The sequence below is a fragment of the Ovis aries genome, chromosome 7, assembly GCF_016772045.2.
Source record: "Ovis aries strain OAR_USU_Benz2616 breed Rambouillet chromosome 7, ARS-UI_Ramb_v3.0, whole genome shotgun sequence".
Lineage (NCBI taxonomy): Eukaryota > Metazoa > Chordata > Mammalia > Artiodactyla > Bovidae > Ovis > Ovis aries.
In genome coordinates, this window is record NC_056060.1 from 86890211 (window position 1) to 86903034 (window position 12824).

Below are 12824 nucleotides of genomic sequence, written 5' to 3' on the forward strand. Positions count from 1 at the left end.
ACAGGCATCTAGTATGAATGCATATTGAACAAGTGATTTATAAACAAGGAAGATGAAAAATTCAAAGTCAGAAAAAGAACAACAACAAAAAAGAACAATGTTTTACTTTGTACCGAAAGGCTTCCTTCAGCCTTTATTTTTATTCCAATGAGAAAGATAGTAACTTTTATTTTTTTAGATATTTGAAATACAACTTTATTCTGATTCTAAATGGAAAGGAATGGGAATGACTGTTAACAACCAAGCTTCCACCTCTCAATACTGTCATGTGACTATAGCAGTCTGATATTTGAAACTCAAGGAGGAAACAACTGTGTTCCAAACCACCTAAATATGCAGGCCAAAAAAATGAAGGTCTTTTTTAAACTTCCACATTCACTCCAAAGCCCATCCATCTCCTTCAGCATCCAAAGATTAAGCACATGTTGTGCTTAGCTATGTAATAAAGTGGCAAACACGCTGCACCGCTGACATCACAGGACAGTTGCCTATATAACCAGACTTCCGATGCTGGGCCCCAGCCTCACAGGTCATCATCTTCATCCGGGAGAGCAGCTGTCTGAGCAACCTCTAAATTGTGCTTGTACTGTGCTGCTAAGGCTGGGTCCATGACCACCTCTGGCGGGGCAGGAGCAGGCATGGCGACAAACTCCAAGTTAGGGTCTCCAATCTGTTTTCTGGTAAGCCAGAGGAAGGGCTTTTCAAAGTTGTAGCTACTTTTGGCAGAAATGTCATAGTACTGAAGATTCTTCTTTCGGTGGAAGACAACTGACTTTGCCTTAACCTTTCTGTCCTTAATATCCACTTTGTTGCCACACAACACAACTGGGATGTTCTCACATACTTGTACCAGATCTCTATCCCAGTTAGGCGCATTCTTGTAAGTAAATCTTGATGTTACGTCAAACATTATAATGGCACACTGAGCTTGTGTATAATAGCCATCTCTCAGTCCACTAAATTTCTCCTGACCGGCTGTATCCCATACATTGAACTTAATAGGTCCTCTGTTGGTATGGAACACAAGAGGATGGACCTCAACACCCAAGGTAGCTACATACTTCTCAAATTCACCAGTCAGATGACGCTTCACGAATGTAGTCTTTCCAGTACCACCATCACCACCCAAAACAAGTTTGAACTGAACTTGGGGTTCTCCTTGGGCAGCCATTGCGATGTTACCTCCAGAAGCGTCTCCACGCCTGTCTGACTCAGATAGCAACTTTTAAAACACAGGACCAGAACTTACATTTTAGGTATTGGTACTTCAGTTTCATTTACAGTTTCAACTGTTAATGTAACTAATTGTTACCACTGCCACTAATCCAAACAATCCTAAACCCTAAAGCCAGAGTAGATTTCAAAGCAAACTCACTATTGTGTTTGAAGACTCGAATGGTTGCTCCTGATAGTCTGGCTCCCAGAACCAGTGAAGCGTGGTTCAGTTCATCACTCAGAATCAGGCAACCCTGCAAAACCACCAGGAGAGGAAGATAAGAATCTGAGGGGAAAGGTTTAGGTAGATGAACTACAAAATGCTAAAACCATTAATAATTATATCTTACTAGGGAAAGTATGCACAATGGCAAAGGTATCAGTTTGCTCTGAAGTCTTTGTTTATAATACTGATATTATAAAATATTTATTAGCTTATTATATACTAAATATTACATAAATCATATTATTATTGTTTATATGCTATAACTTTTTCCATCCTTTTACTTTTAGCCTCTGTCTTTAATTTACAAAAAAACTTTAACTTGACAATCCATCTTCTAATTAGAAATACAAACCATTTGTATTTAATGTGATGTTAATACAGTTGTGTTTAAATCTCCTCTCTTGCACATATATATATATATATGTATGTGTATGTGAGTGCCAAGTCACTTCAGTCATGTCTGACTCTTTGTGACCCTATAGACCATAACCTGCCAGACTCCTCTGTCCACAGAGTTTCCCCAGGCAAGAATACAGGAGTGGGTTGCCACGCCCTCCAACAGGTAATCTTCCCGACCCAGGGATGAAACCTGAGTCTCTTATGTCTCCCACATTGGCAGGCAGGTTCTTTACCACTAGTGCCACCTGGGAAGCTCTATGTGTGCACACACACACACGCGCACGCACACGCACGCGCACACACACACAGAAGCTCTATGCGTGCACGCGCACACACACACATATACTCACACCTTGCCCGTATATCTCTGAACAATGTGCATTACAGTAACAAGTATTAGGGACCTATATATTTTCATATTTTTCTACTAGAAAAAACAACCTGATTAATAATTTCCAAACTAAATATCTCTTCTTCCATTATTTTAGTCTTTTATGACATTTTATTTATAAGAATTCCTTTAAAATGAAGGAAGAAACAGTCATCTAAAGGCAATACAGAAAAAAATCATGGGTTCCAGTAAAAAAGCTTCAACTGATTTAAGTTTCCATGGGATACACTTATACAAAATTTTTCTGGCTTGCCTGGATGTTTTACAAAACAAAAGAAGATATACATGAGGGAGCTTTCATAAGTGACAAACGAAATCTTACTTTGCTAACAAGAGCAGGAATGTTCATGGAATTTGTTGCAAATCCCATGCCATATGCCATAGCAGCTTCCACTCCCAAGAAACTTGCCACAAGCTTCTCTAGTTCCTCATGCTTGTCCAGGTTTCCTGTGTAAAGAAGTTAATGAAGTCAATGTCACCAAAGTTCAAATTTAAGAGTTACTCATGACTTTAGAAAAAGAAACCACAGCCTATGTTATAACCTTTTCAGACTGAAGTCTAATGAAGGAGTCAGTATCATGAAGAGTCAAGGCTCATAAAGATATAACAGTTGGATAAAGCCAGATGCAGCACCCGTGGTGGCATTTCTGTAAAGAGGGTTGCCAGCAGTGTCTCCCATTCCTATTCACACATGCTGGTTCCAGGGCTATGCCTTAGGAGGCCTGGCAGCACCTGCTTTTATACATTTGAAGTCAGCTGCCATGTAAAACAGTCTAGAAAGCCTTTGTAAAGAGAGATCATGTGGACAGGGAAGAGCACTTAGAGACTAAGGAGGAAGGGGCAGGGCTCACCCATCAGCTGAGGTGCCAGACATGCAGGTGACGCTATCATGGATACGCTATCCTCAGTCATAATACCCCGGTGACCCCACATGGAGCTGCGATAAATGTCAAGTTCTTTCCAAATGACAGAATCACAAGCAAATAAATATACATTTCTGTTTTGAGCCACTAAGTTTTGGAAAGGTTTGTTACGTAGCAAAAGGTGAGTTGAAAAACACCTTCCCTAACTTGGTATTATGATTTTAAATTGGTGCTCAAATCCATAAGGACTGAACAACGTTCATCAATGATACTGGCTACATGCGGAAGAGAAAAGATGCTGAGAAAGAAGACTGCTGAATTAGGATGCTATGTGTTCTTTAAAGCTTAAGCAAGTGAGTTATCCTCTCTGGGCCTCTGTTTCTTATCTGTTTAACACCAATAATAACATCTGCTCTATCTACCTCATGACATTATTATAAAGATCAAGAGAGACAAGATGTTCAAGCAATTCATACAGGGCCATAAAGATATAGGTGTGGTTACTCTGTGTCATCACTGCATTAGGCTCCCTTAAGCACATCACTGGGGATCCCAAGGAAGAATGACCTAGAGGCACTTGCCATTCTCTAGACCCACAAGAAACCATAATGAATGACTGCTTTAACATACTAAGTTTTGGGGTGATCCACAGGAATAAATATCCAGAAAGTTGTCTTATAACTTTTATGGTTATCAGTTCTCTTGAGCAAGATGGAAAAATTAAGACTTTTCCTTTGCGCTTAAATAAACTAAATCTCTCTGTAGACACCTGTTTGCTTTTATGTTTTATAGACTTGTAATAATAATAAAAGAGTTAACATTTATTGAGGGTTTACCATGGTATAAGCTTTACATGAATTAGCCTATTTAATTCTTGAAACAGCCCTATCAAGTAGGAATTATTATTAGCTCCAATTTACCAGTATGGAAGCAGATTAACCCTCATTTGCCCATGGCTCAGTATACCAGTAAAAAGTTCTCTCAACCACTACCATTTAACCAATAAAGTCAACATTAAAGCTATAAATGAAACAAATACCTAATGGAAATTTTCTAGAGATAGTCTGTATGTAAAACATAATAGAAAAGATAAAAATATCTCAAAACACACTGAAGCATTAAAATCATTCATCACTTTAGAAAAATAAAGCCTTCTTTACTTGATCTAAACTCCACAGCAAAGTATGTATTTGGATGTTCATATTCTAGCTCTGTATCAGTATTTTCCCTCCTGAGACAAAAAGTTAAGAACATGAGCTGACCAAACTAATAGCCTACGCTTACCAATTTCCTGCCGAGTGCTGCACACTCCGACTCCATACTCCTCTAGGACTTTGGCAGCTGCCTCCTGACATGGTCCAGAGTTCCTCGCAAATCCGAGATAGTTGTAAGAACCCATGTTTATAACATCTTTAATTACATTCCCTGTGTACCTGTATTTCAACAGCATAAAAGTTCATGAAACTCAGGAGTAAGTCAAACACTTACATGTGATAATAAACTTATTGATAATACAAAAGGAAACACCATCTGCAGGAATTAAGAGAGAATATGGTCTCCATGGAAAGCAGCTCAGCTCACCTACCAATTAGGAAGGTGGACATTAAAACAAAATATCAGTTTTCATTTATCAATAGGGATGTTTAAAAACTAACTACATCACGGGAATTCCCAGGTGGTCCAGTGATTAGGACTTGACACTTTCACTGTTGTAGCCTGGGTTCAATTCCTAGCCAGGAGACTCTAAGACCCCACAAGCCATGCAGCATGACTCCGAAAAAATTTTTAATTAAAAAAAAAAAACAGAAAGAAAAAACTGACCATATTCAGTGTTGGCCAGGACACTTTCGTAAGCTGTAAATAAGAATATCTTTTCCTTTTGGAGGGCAGTTTGGCAGTACTTACATATCAAAAGATACACTGGGTTGGCCAAAAGGTTCGTTCAATACATATTTTTGACTGAGCAATTCCTACACACATATAAAAGGATATAAGCTTAAGGATCCTTCAAGTCACTACACAATTCATCCCATGTCCCTTTCTCGGGCACATGGATCAGTGACATTCCACACGGTGGAAGCACAGTCAGCCCTGGGCCCCAGAATAAGGACATGACAGTTCAAAGGCTTTACCAGTCTAAGATGGTCATGAAGTATAGACAAAGAATAAACTGCTGCTGTCTTAACTCAGAGATCTGGGGTTTTTAAGATAGGATGAGGCGGCCCAGTGTGTTCTACAGTATATGTATCTATATTGTAGACTACTGAGTAGCCACTACAAATAATGAGCTTGCTGTGAACAGGTACAAGAAAGATGTTACTGATACGTTAGCAAGCAAAAAAGCAAGATGTAAAATACTTTCTATATTAAGATCCCATTCCTGTAAATCAAAATACTGTGTGCTGCTGCTGCTGCTAAGTCACTTCAGTCGTGTCCGACTCTGCGCGACCCCATGGACAGCAGCCCACCAGGCTCCCCTGTCCCTGGGATTCTCCAGGCAAGAACACTGGAGTGGGTTGCCATTTCCTTCTCCAATGCATGAAAGTGAAAAGTGAAAGTGAAGTCGCTCAGCCCTGTCCAACTCTTCGTGACCCCATGGACTGCAGCCTCCCAGGCTCCTCTGTCCATGGGATTTTCCAGGCAAGAGTACTGGAGTGGGTTGCCATTGCCTTCTCCTGTAACTGCACAGTGACACACCAATTCAACTTACTGCTTTGGGGGAAAAACACCATTTAATGAGACATGAAGACAAAGCACAAATCCGACTGAGGGGACACACGCTGTGGACCACAGCACTGCTATGACCAAGTAATACACTATATACATATGCCACAGAAAATATCTAGAGGAATAACAGACAATCAGCTGACAACAAGGCTCACCTCTAGGAAGTGAGCATTTGTGGGGAGGTGGATTTGCAAAAGGACAGTGGTTAGTTCTCACAGGGGACCCTCACTTTATTTGTATTATCTTAAAAGAAAAAATGACCATACAACCATGAAATGCTTGTACAATATAAACAAAATTTTATGAGTATATAAAATTTTCTAATCTGTGTTCTGTGACAGCCTAGAGGGCTGGCATGGGTGGGAGATGGAGGGAGGTTCAAATGGGAGAGGACATATATATACCTATGGCTGATTCATGTTGATGTATGGCAGAAACTAATTATCCTCCAATTAAAAAAAATTAGTTTTCTAAACAGTTCAATCCACTGAAGTAAAAATACTCCTTGAATCACCTGAGAAATCAAAATAACCATAAATAAATTCAGACACTTCACTCCACTAAACGGCCCAACAAAAAGGACAATTTTTCTTTGTGCGTGTTTTTTTCAGTAAGTCAAATTTCTTTTCAGTTATAATCCAACAGTGGCAGATGTCATAGAGAGATGCATTTAAAAAAAATCTCCAAAACAATGAACAACAAGCAAGACAGTTAATCATGTTGTATTGTACTCTCAATATTTCTACTGCTTTGACAGAATACTCTAACTGCAATAGAAGATCTTCTGAGGTGAAGAAACCCTCTGAAGTAATTCCCCAAGCAAGACTCACTTGAAGGACCAGTTGTAGTCATGAGACTGTCTCTCCATGATGTCCACCCTGGCTCCAGGCACACTGCAGATGGGCCGGTTCCAGTTGTCTCGGATCCGCATGTAGAGATTCCTCGTGTAAAAGTTCTCGAAATCCTGGTACAAGGACACAAAGTCCTGCCAACGAATGGGGAGACGCCATATGTTTAACTGAGTTTCTCTGCACAACTTCTCTTTTCATATTACAAGAGCACTTTAGAAGGAGAGGTCAGTTATTCAGAATTAACGGATACAGAAAACATTTGGGAAGGCTTCCTTTCTTTCTGTTGTTTTAAAACAACTCAACCAGATAAAAATCACTTAGCTTTGACCGATGAGCTCTAAGAAAATGGTTGCAAGTAACTACATGACTGCACGAAAGTAGGGTCAAAGAATTTAACTTCGTAAAGCAGGCCTCATAAAAATAAAACTTGGTTGTACAATTCTGTCAATAAATGGTTTTCTTTCCTAATAACCTTAAAAACACTGCTCTCTGCTCCACCTCTGCCCCCTTAATGTACTAGGGGAAATGCCATAAAATCCTATAATTCCAGTTTCAACCAAGAAAAATAATTCCAAAATTAAGATTCCATTCTTTGCATATTTTCAAGGATCAAAAGGAAACTAATCCAAAGAAGAATTATAAATAAGAAAAACTAAAAGGTAGGTTATAGAAAGACACCTATCTTAGGTTTCTTTCCTTGGATGGGAGTCTTTAAAAAAATCTCAAAATGAATTTCCATGATCAAGACTTTAGACTTTAAAGATCTCCCTTACAAGTTATGCTACAATCTAAGTCTGTAAAAAATAGAGTCACAGTGGAGCTTTAATTAAGGCATAATGTTCTCAGAACAGAGTGACCAGACCACATGAGGTCTACTTGAAGGTAACCGGTAAACAAAACAGAAGAAAACTGTACCAGAGTTTTATAACAGTCAGCAAGCTACTGAGCTTCTAGCCCTCAGATCTGGGCTTGGTGCCAACCCAAATTAATCTTTTAAATAAGCTAATCAAAAATATTAAAAGTTTAAGCCTTATTCTGTAAAAGATTTTCACTGCTAAAGAAGGCTCTACATGAAACTTTAAAATTAACAACCTTCTAGGACATTGGACTCTAAAGTGCCTACTAAATAAGCCTCACAGTAGATAAAAATCTCAAGTAAAGCTAAAGCAGAGTCACAAAGTTCTCAGGAATCTGTGGTACACCTGATACCATCTCTCCTGCAATTTACATCTCCTTAAGAGAAAACATCCACAGATGCTCTGTCACAACTGGAAACTTACTACTCAAATATTCGGTGGACCAGAAAGTTTCCTCAGTTTTTTGTGTGCTGTGTGCTTAGTTGGTCAGTTGTGTCCGACTCTTTGCGACCTCGTGGACTACAGCCCACCAGGCTCCTCTGTCCTTGGGGATTCTCCAGGCAACAATTGGAGTGGGTTGCCACACCCTTTTCCAGGGGATCTCCCCAACACAGGGATCGAACCCAGGTCTCCCGCATTGCAGGTGGATTCTTTACCGTCTGAGCCACCATGAAGCCCAAGAATACTGGAGTGGCTGCTGTGCTGTGCTTAGCCACTCAGTTGTGTCCGACTCTTTGTGACTCCATGGACTGTAGCCCACCAGGCTTTTCTGTCCATGGGGATTCTCCAGGCAAGAATAATGGAGTGGGTAGCCTTTCCCTTCTCCAGGGGATCTTCCCAACCCAGGGATTGAACCCAGGTCTCCCGCACTACAGACAGATTCTTTACCATCTGAGCCACCAAACTTTCTGACTCAGGAATCAAACCAAGGTCTCCTGCATTGCAGGCAGACTCTTAAAAATAAAAAAACATTTTCATTTCCACCAAGAACTTTACTGAACATATTCACCATTTTGTTCCACCACCTTCTGCTATTTTTCAGGCAACTTTGTAATTCCACCTTCCCTAAACTTTTTATCATTTTGAGCAAAGAACTGTTCCAGGTGCCTTTTACAGTCTTCCAGGGAGTTGAAATTTTTCCTACTAAGAGAATTTTGTAAAGTTCAAAATAAATGGAAATCCAAAGGCGCGACGTCTGGTGAATACGGTAGATGAATCAGAACTTCCCAGCAAAGCTGTAACAGTTTTTGCCTGGTCATTAGAGAAACATGCAGTCTTGCAGTATCCTGATGAAGGATTGTACATTTTCTGTTGACTAATTCCAGATGCTTTTTGTCAACTGCTTTCAGTTGCTCTAAGAGGAAGCAGTACTTCCTGGAATTAACTGGATGAAGACCAACGAAGCCTCTGGTGTTCATTTCCCTTGCCCCAGGATCTCTTTTGTTCCAACATTATTGTATAGCATCCACTTTTCATTGCCCATCACAGCTTGTTATAAAAATGGAACTTTCCATTATATTTCAGTAGAGAATCACACGTGGAAATACAGTCAAGAAGGTTTTTATTTACTTATGTGGAATCCAAACACCAAAGTGACTAACATAACCAAGCAGGTGTAAGCTATTTCCAACGCTTTATCTGGATATTTTGAATATGTTAGGTATCTCCTGTGTGATATAATGTTCGTTGTTCTCAATTAATGTCTCAATTTGACACATTAGTTAATCAACTTCAACTGGTCTCCCCGATAGTAAAGCATCATCCCGCGAAAAATCTTCAGCATGAAACTTCACAAACCACTTTTGACAGATAAGTCACGGTACCTTCTCCAGACACCATACAAATATTTTTTGTCTGTGTTTCAGCCGCTTCTGGAGAATCCCAGGGACGGGGGAGCCTGGTGGGCTGCCGTCTCTGGGGTTGCACAGAGTTGGACACGACTGAAGCGACTTAATAGCAGCAGCAGCAGTTGCTGCATTGTTACCTTTCTTGAAATAATAAAACATAGAATCTGCCTGCAATGCAAGAGACCTGCGTTTGATCCCTGTGTTGGGAAGATCCCTTTGAGAAGGGAATAGCTACCTACTCCACTATTCTTGCCTGGAAAATTCCATGGACAAAGAGGAGCCTGGTGGGCTACAGTCTAAGGGTTGCAAGTCAGACACAATTGAACAACTAACACTTCCACTTTCTTTTTTCAATATAGAGAAAATGTTTTTCTTTTCTCCTCCATCTTCAATATTTAAACAGCTACACAAAAATTCAACAATTTTGATAATTTTATTAAAATGCACACTGATATAACACCTATCCCAATACAATCTAACAAAATTTTTGAATGAAGTTAAAGACAACTAAGTACTACTAGAGCCAGGAAAAACCAAACCTTTTCTCCAGCCCAATAAATAAGAGCAACGTTAGGGGCAGAGGAGTAAAAGCTAAGCTTGTACTTGATCGGCAGTGTGAGAGACAGGCTATGATAAGCAATGGCTGTAAAGCTGCTGCTGCTGCTGCTGTCGCTTCAGTCATGTCCGACCCTGTGCAACCCCACAGACGGCAGCCCACCAGGCTCCTCGCTTGGGATTCTCCAAGCAAGAACCCTGGAGTGGGTTGCCATTTCCTTCTCCAATGCATGAAAGTGAAAAATAAAAGTGAAGTCACTCAGTTGTGTCCGACTTGTAGCGACCCCAAGAACTGCAGCCTACCAGGTTCCTCCATCCATGGGATTTTCCAGGCAAGAGTACTGGAGTGGGGTGCCATGGCCTTCTCTAGCTGCAAAGCTAGCATTTCCCAAATGTCTCAAGACAAAACTCCAGGGAATTCCCTGGTGGTCCAGGAGTTAAAACTCAGAGTTTCACTGCTGTTGGGCCTGGGTTCAATCTTTGGTTGGGGAACTAAGGTTCCATAAGCTGCACAATGCGGCTAAAAAATAAATAAATAAAACTCCAGCATCTACTGTGTAAAAGGACTTTGGCCCCCATGACAAAGAAACTTTCTCTGAAAAGCCGAAAAATGGGGCCATGTGGGGGTACATACATCCATATAGAAAAATGGCTCAACAAGCCTGTGCTTATTCTGCATTCAAACCAGTCTTTCAGCCACAGGAGGTAAGCGACACAGACAAGAATCCCTGAGGGAATGTTTTACTTGAACTGCAGAGGTCAAAAGCCAGGGGCCCACTTTCCGACAGCTAGTTTACTTCTCTCATGTAAAAACAGGTAAAACAGGTACTAATTATAGTGCAGGGAAGCAATTTTTTAAGAAGAATTAACAACTTTTATCACAACCTAAGTTGAACTTACCAACCCATATTATATACAGCCATATTATACACCTTTACACATCTGTACTATGTCCAGATATATGCCCTTCCTTCTTTATCTTATTAGACTGAATCACATTGAAATCATCATTTTAGCAGTTCAAAAATGGTCAGATATTGGTATTTTCATGTGATTTGATGTATATTTATCATTTAAAACGCAACGGAAACAGGAAAACAAATCCACAAACTCAGGACAAAATACCTTAAACACAGTCCAAAGGTGCTATTCATACAGGAAGACTGACACACTCGCTTACTGTAAAAGAGCTTCTGTTCATTAAAAGACACACACAGAAAACCTATGGCTGATTCGCGCTGATGTTTGGTAGACACCAACACAATACTGTAAAGCAGTTACTCTTCCGTCAAAAACAAATAAGTTTTTTTAAAAAGATATACAGAGTGGCAAGACAAGTCACAAAATGGGCTTAGACAGTTGTAAAATGTCTTCTAGAAGACATAAAAATTTCCTATAAACTGCTAAGAAAAAAACAAAACAAAAGAGAAACCCAACAGATAAACAGGCCAAAGATTTTAATTGGCACTTCACCAAACAGAAACATCAAATGATCATTAAACATAATGCAAAGGTGTTTAGCTTAATTGGGCAATTGAGAAATGCAAATTAAAACTACAATGAGGTACTAGACATAAATACACCAGGACTGGCAAAAAAAAGTTAATTCTGACAATACGAATTGTTGGTTAGGATGTGGAACAATGAGAACTTTCAAACACAGCTGGTAAGTATAAAAAATAGTACAATCACTTTGAAAAACAGTTTGTCACTATCTAGTAAAGTTGAAGGCATGCATATTCTATAACCCATGTATTCTAAGACTTGAGAAATTCATAGATACATGTTCAGGAAACATACATCAGAGAGTTGACAGCACCTTTATGAGTCATGACAAAAACTGGAAAAAAAAAAAAAGCCTCAATGTCCACTGATACTAGAGTAGATAAATTTTAGCAGTTATACTCCTACACTGGGATTCTATACAGCAATGAGAACAAATGAAGCAGAAGTACACCATAAAACAGCTGAATCCTACGCTGAATACAAAAACTAAGGCACAAAAATATATACAATGCAAATCCATTTATAGAACATTCAAAACTGGACTTAACTTTTATTGCTTATAGATATACATGCAGATGATAAAACCATAAAGAAAAGTCAGGACAATCGCTAGCCTAGGGGAGAGGGAAAAGGCAGGACTGAAAAGGGACACGTGGGGGTGTGGTTTCTGAGGTGACAGCAATGTGTTACCTCTAAGGTGGTAGTTTCATCACTGCTCACGTGTATAAGCATTCATTACAACCACATCCACGTTTTTATTAACCTTTCAAGACGTGTGTTGTACATATGTATATACTGGTTATACATAACCAATGAACAGGTTAAAAAGTAAGTGAAGTGAAAGTGAAGTGGCTCAGTCATGTCCAACTCTTTGCGACCCGTGGACTGTAGCCCACCAAGCTCCTCCATCCATGGGATTCTCCAGGCAAGAATACTGGAGTGGGTTGCCATTTCCTTCTCCAGGGGAATCTTCCCGACCCAGGGATCGAACCCAGTCTCCCACATTGCAGGCAGACACTTTAAACTCTGCACCACCAGGGAAGCCCGTAAATACAATAATCCAAGTACTAACATCAAAGATTTCAAGGGAGGAAAGGAAGCCAGGTTGAAAGAAGAAGAGAGAGGAGGCGGGAGAGCAGGGGCGAAAGGGGTGGCCTTACAGACGTCTCCTCCCACCTACAGATACCCAGGCATTATGGGACTTTTCCCTGGGCCTCCAAAGAAGGGAAGACTGGAACTCGGCCCTACTAGAAATCAGACCAGACCAGAACCAGAATTCAAGTTCTCTGCCAAGAGGAGGTGATCAGTCTCCAATCCTCAGCTCAGGCCGAGGGCCCTTCAACCAGATTCCTATGTCCAGGACGCAGGAAAGTAAAGGAAAAAGTAA

The 12824-nt window shown here is 40.1% G+C and overlaps 2 protein-coding genes across 2 annotated transcripts in view; both read right to left on the reverse strand.

The window, feature by feature from the left end:
* Positions 1–12824, reverse strand: part of SPTLC2 (serine palmitoyltransferase long chain base subunit 2) — a 99876-nt gene that overhangs the window by 51335 nt on the left and 35717 nt on the right. Inside the window, exons 3-6 of the mRNA XM_004010819.6 lie at positions 6652–6806; positions 4379–4527; positions 2554–2678; positions 1376–1469 (exon numbers count right to left, since the gene is read on the reverse strand). Coding sequence (XP_004010868.1) covers positions 1376–1469; positions 2554–2678; positions 4379–4527; positions 6652–6806 — 523 coding nt within the window. The remainder of the gene's footprint in view (positions 1–1375; positions 1470–2553; positions 2679–4378; positions 4528–6651; positions 6807–12824) is intronic.
* On the reverse strand, positions 419–1291 carry LOC101115626 (GTP-binding nuclear protein Ran-like). The gene has a single exon (XM_060418431.1). The coding sequence runs from the start codon at positions 1169–1171 to the stop codon at positions 524–526; it is 648 nt and encodes a 215-aa protein (XP_060274414.1). The 5' UTR covers positions 1172–1291; the 3' UTR covers positions 419–523.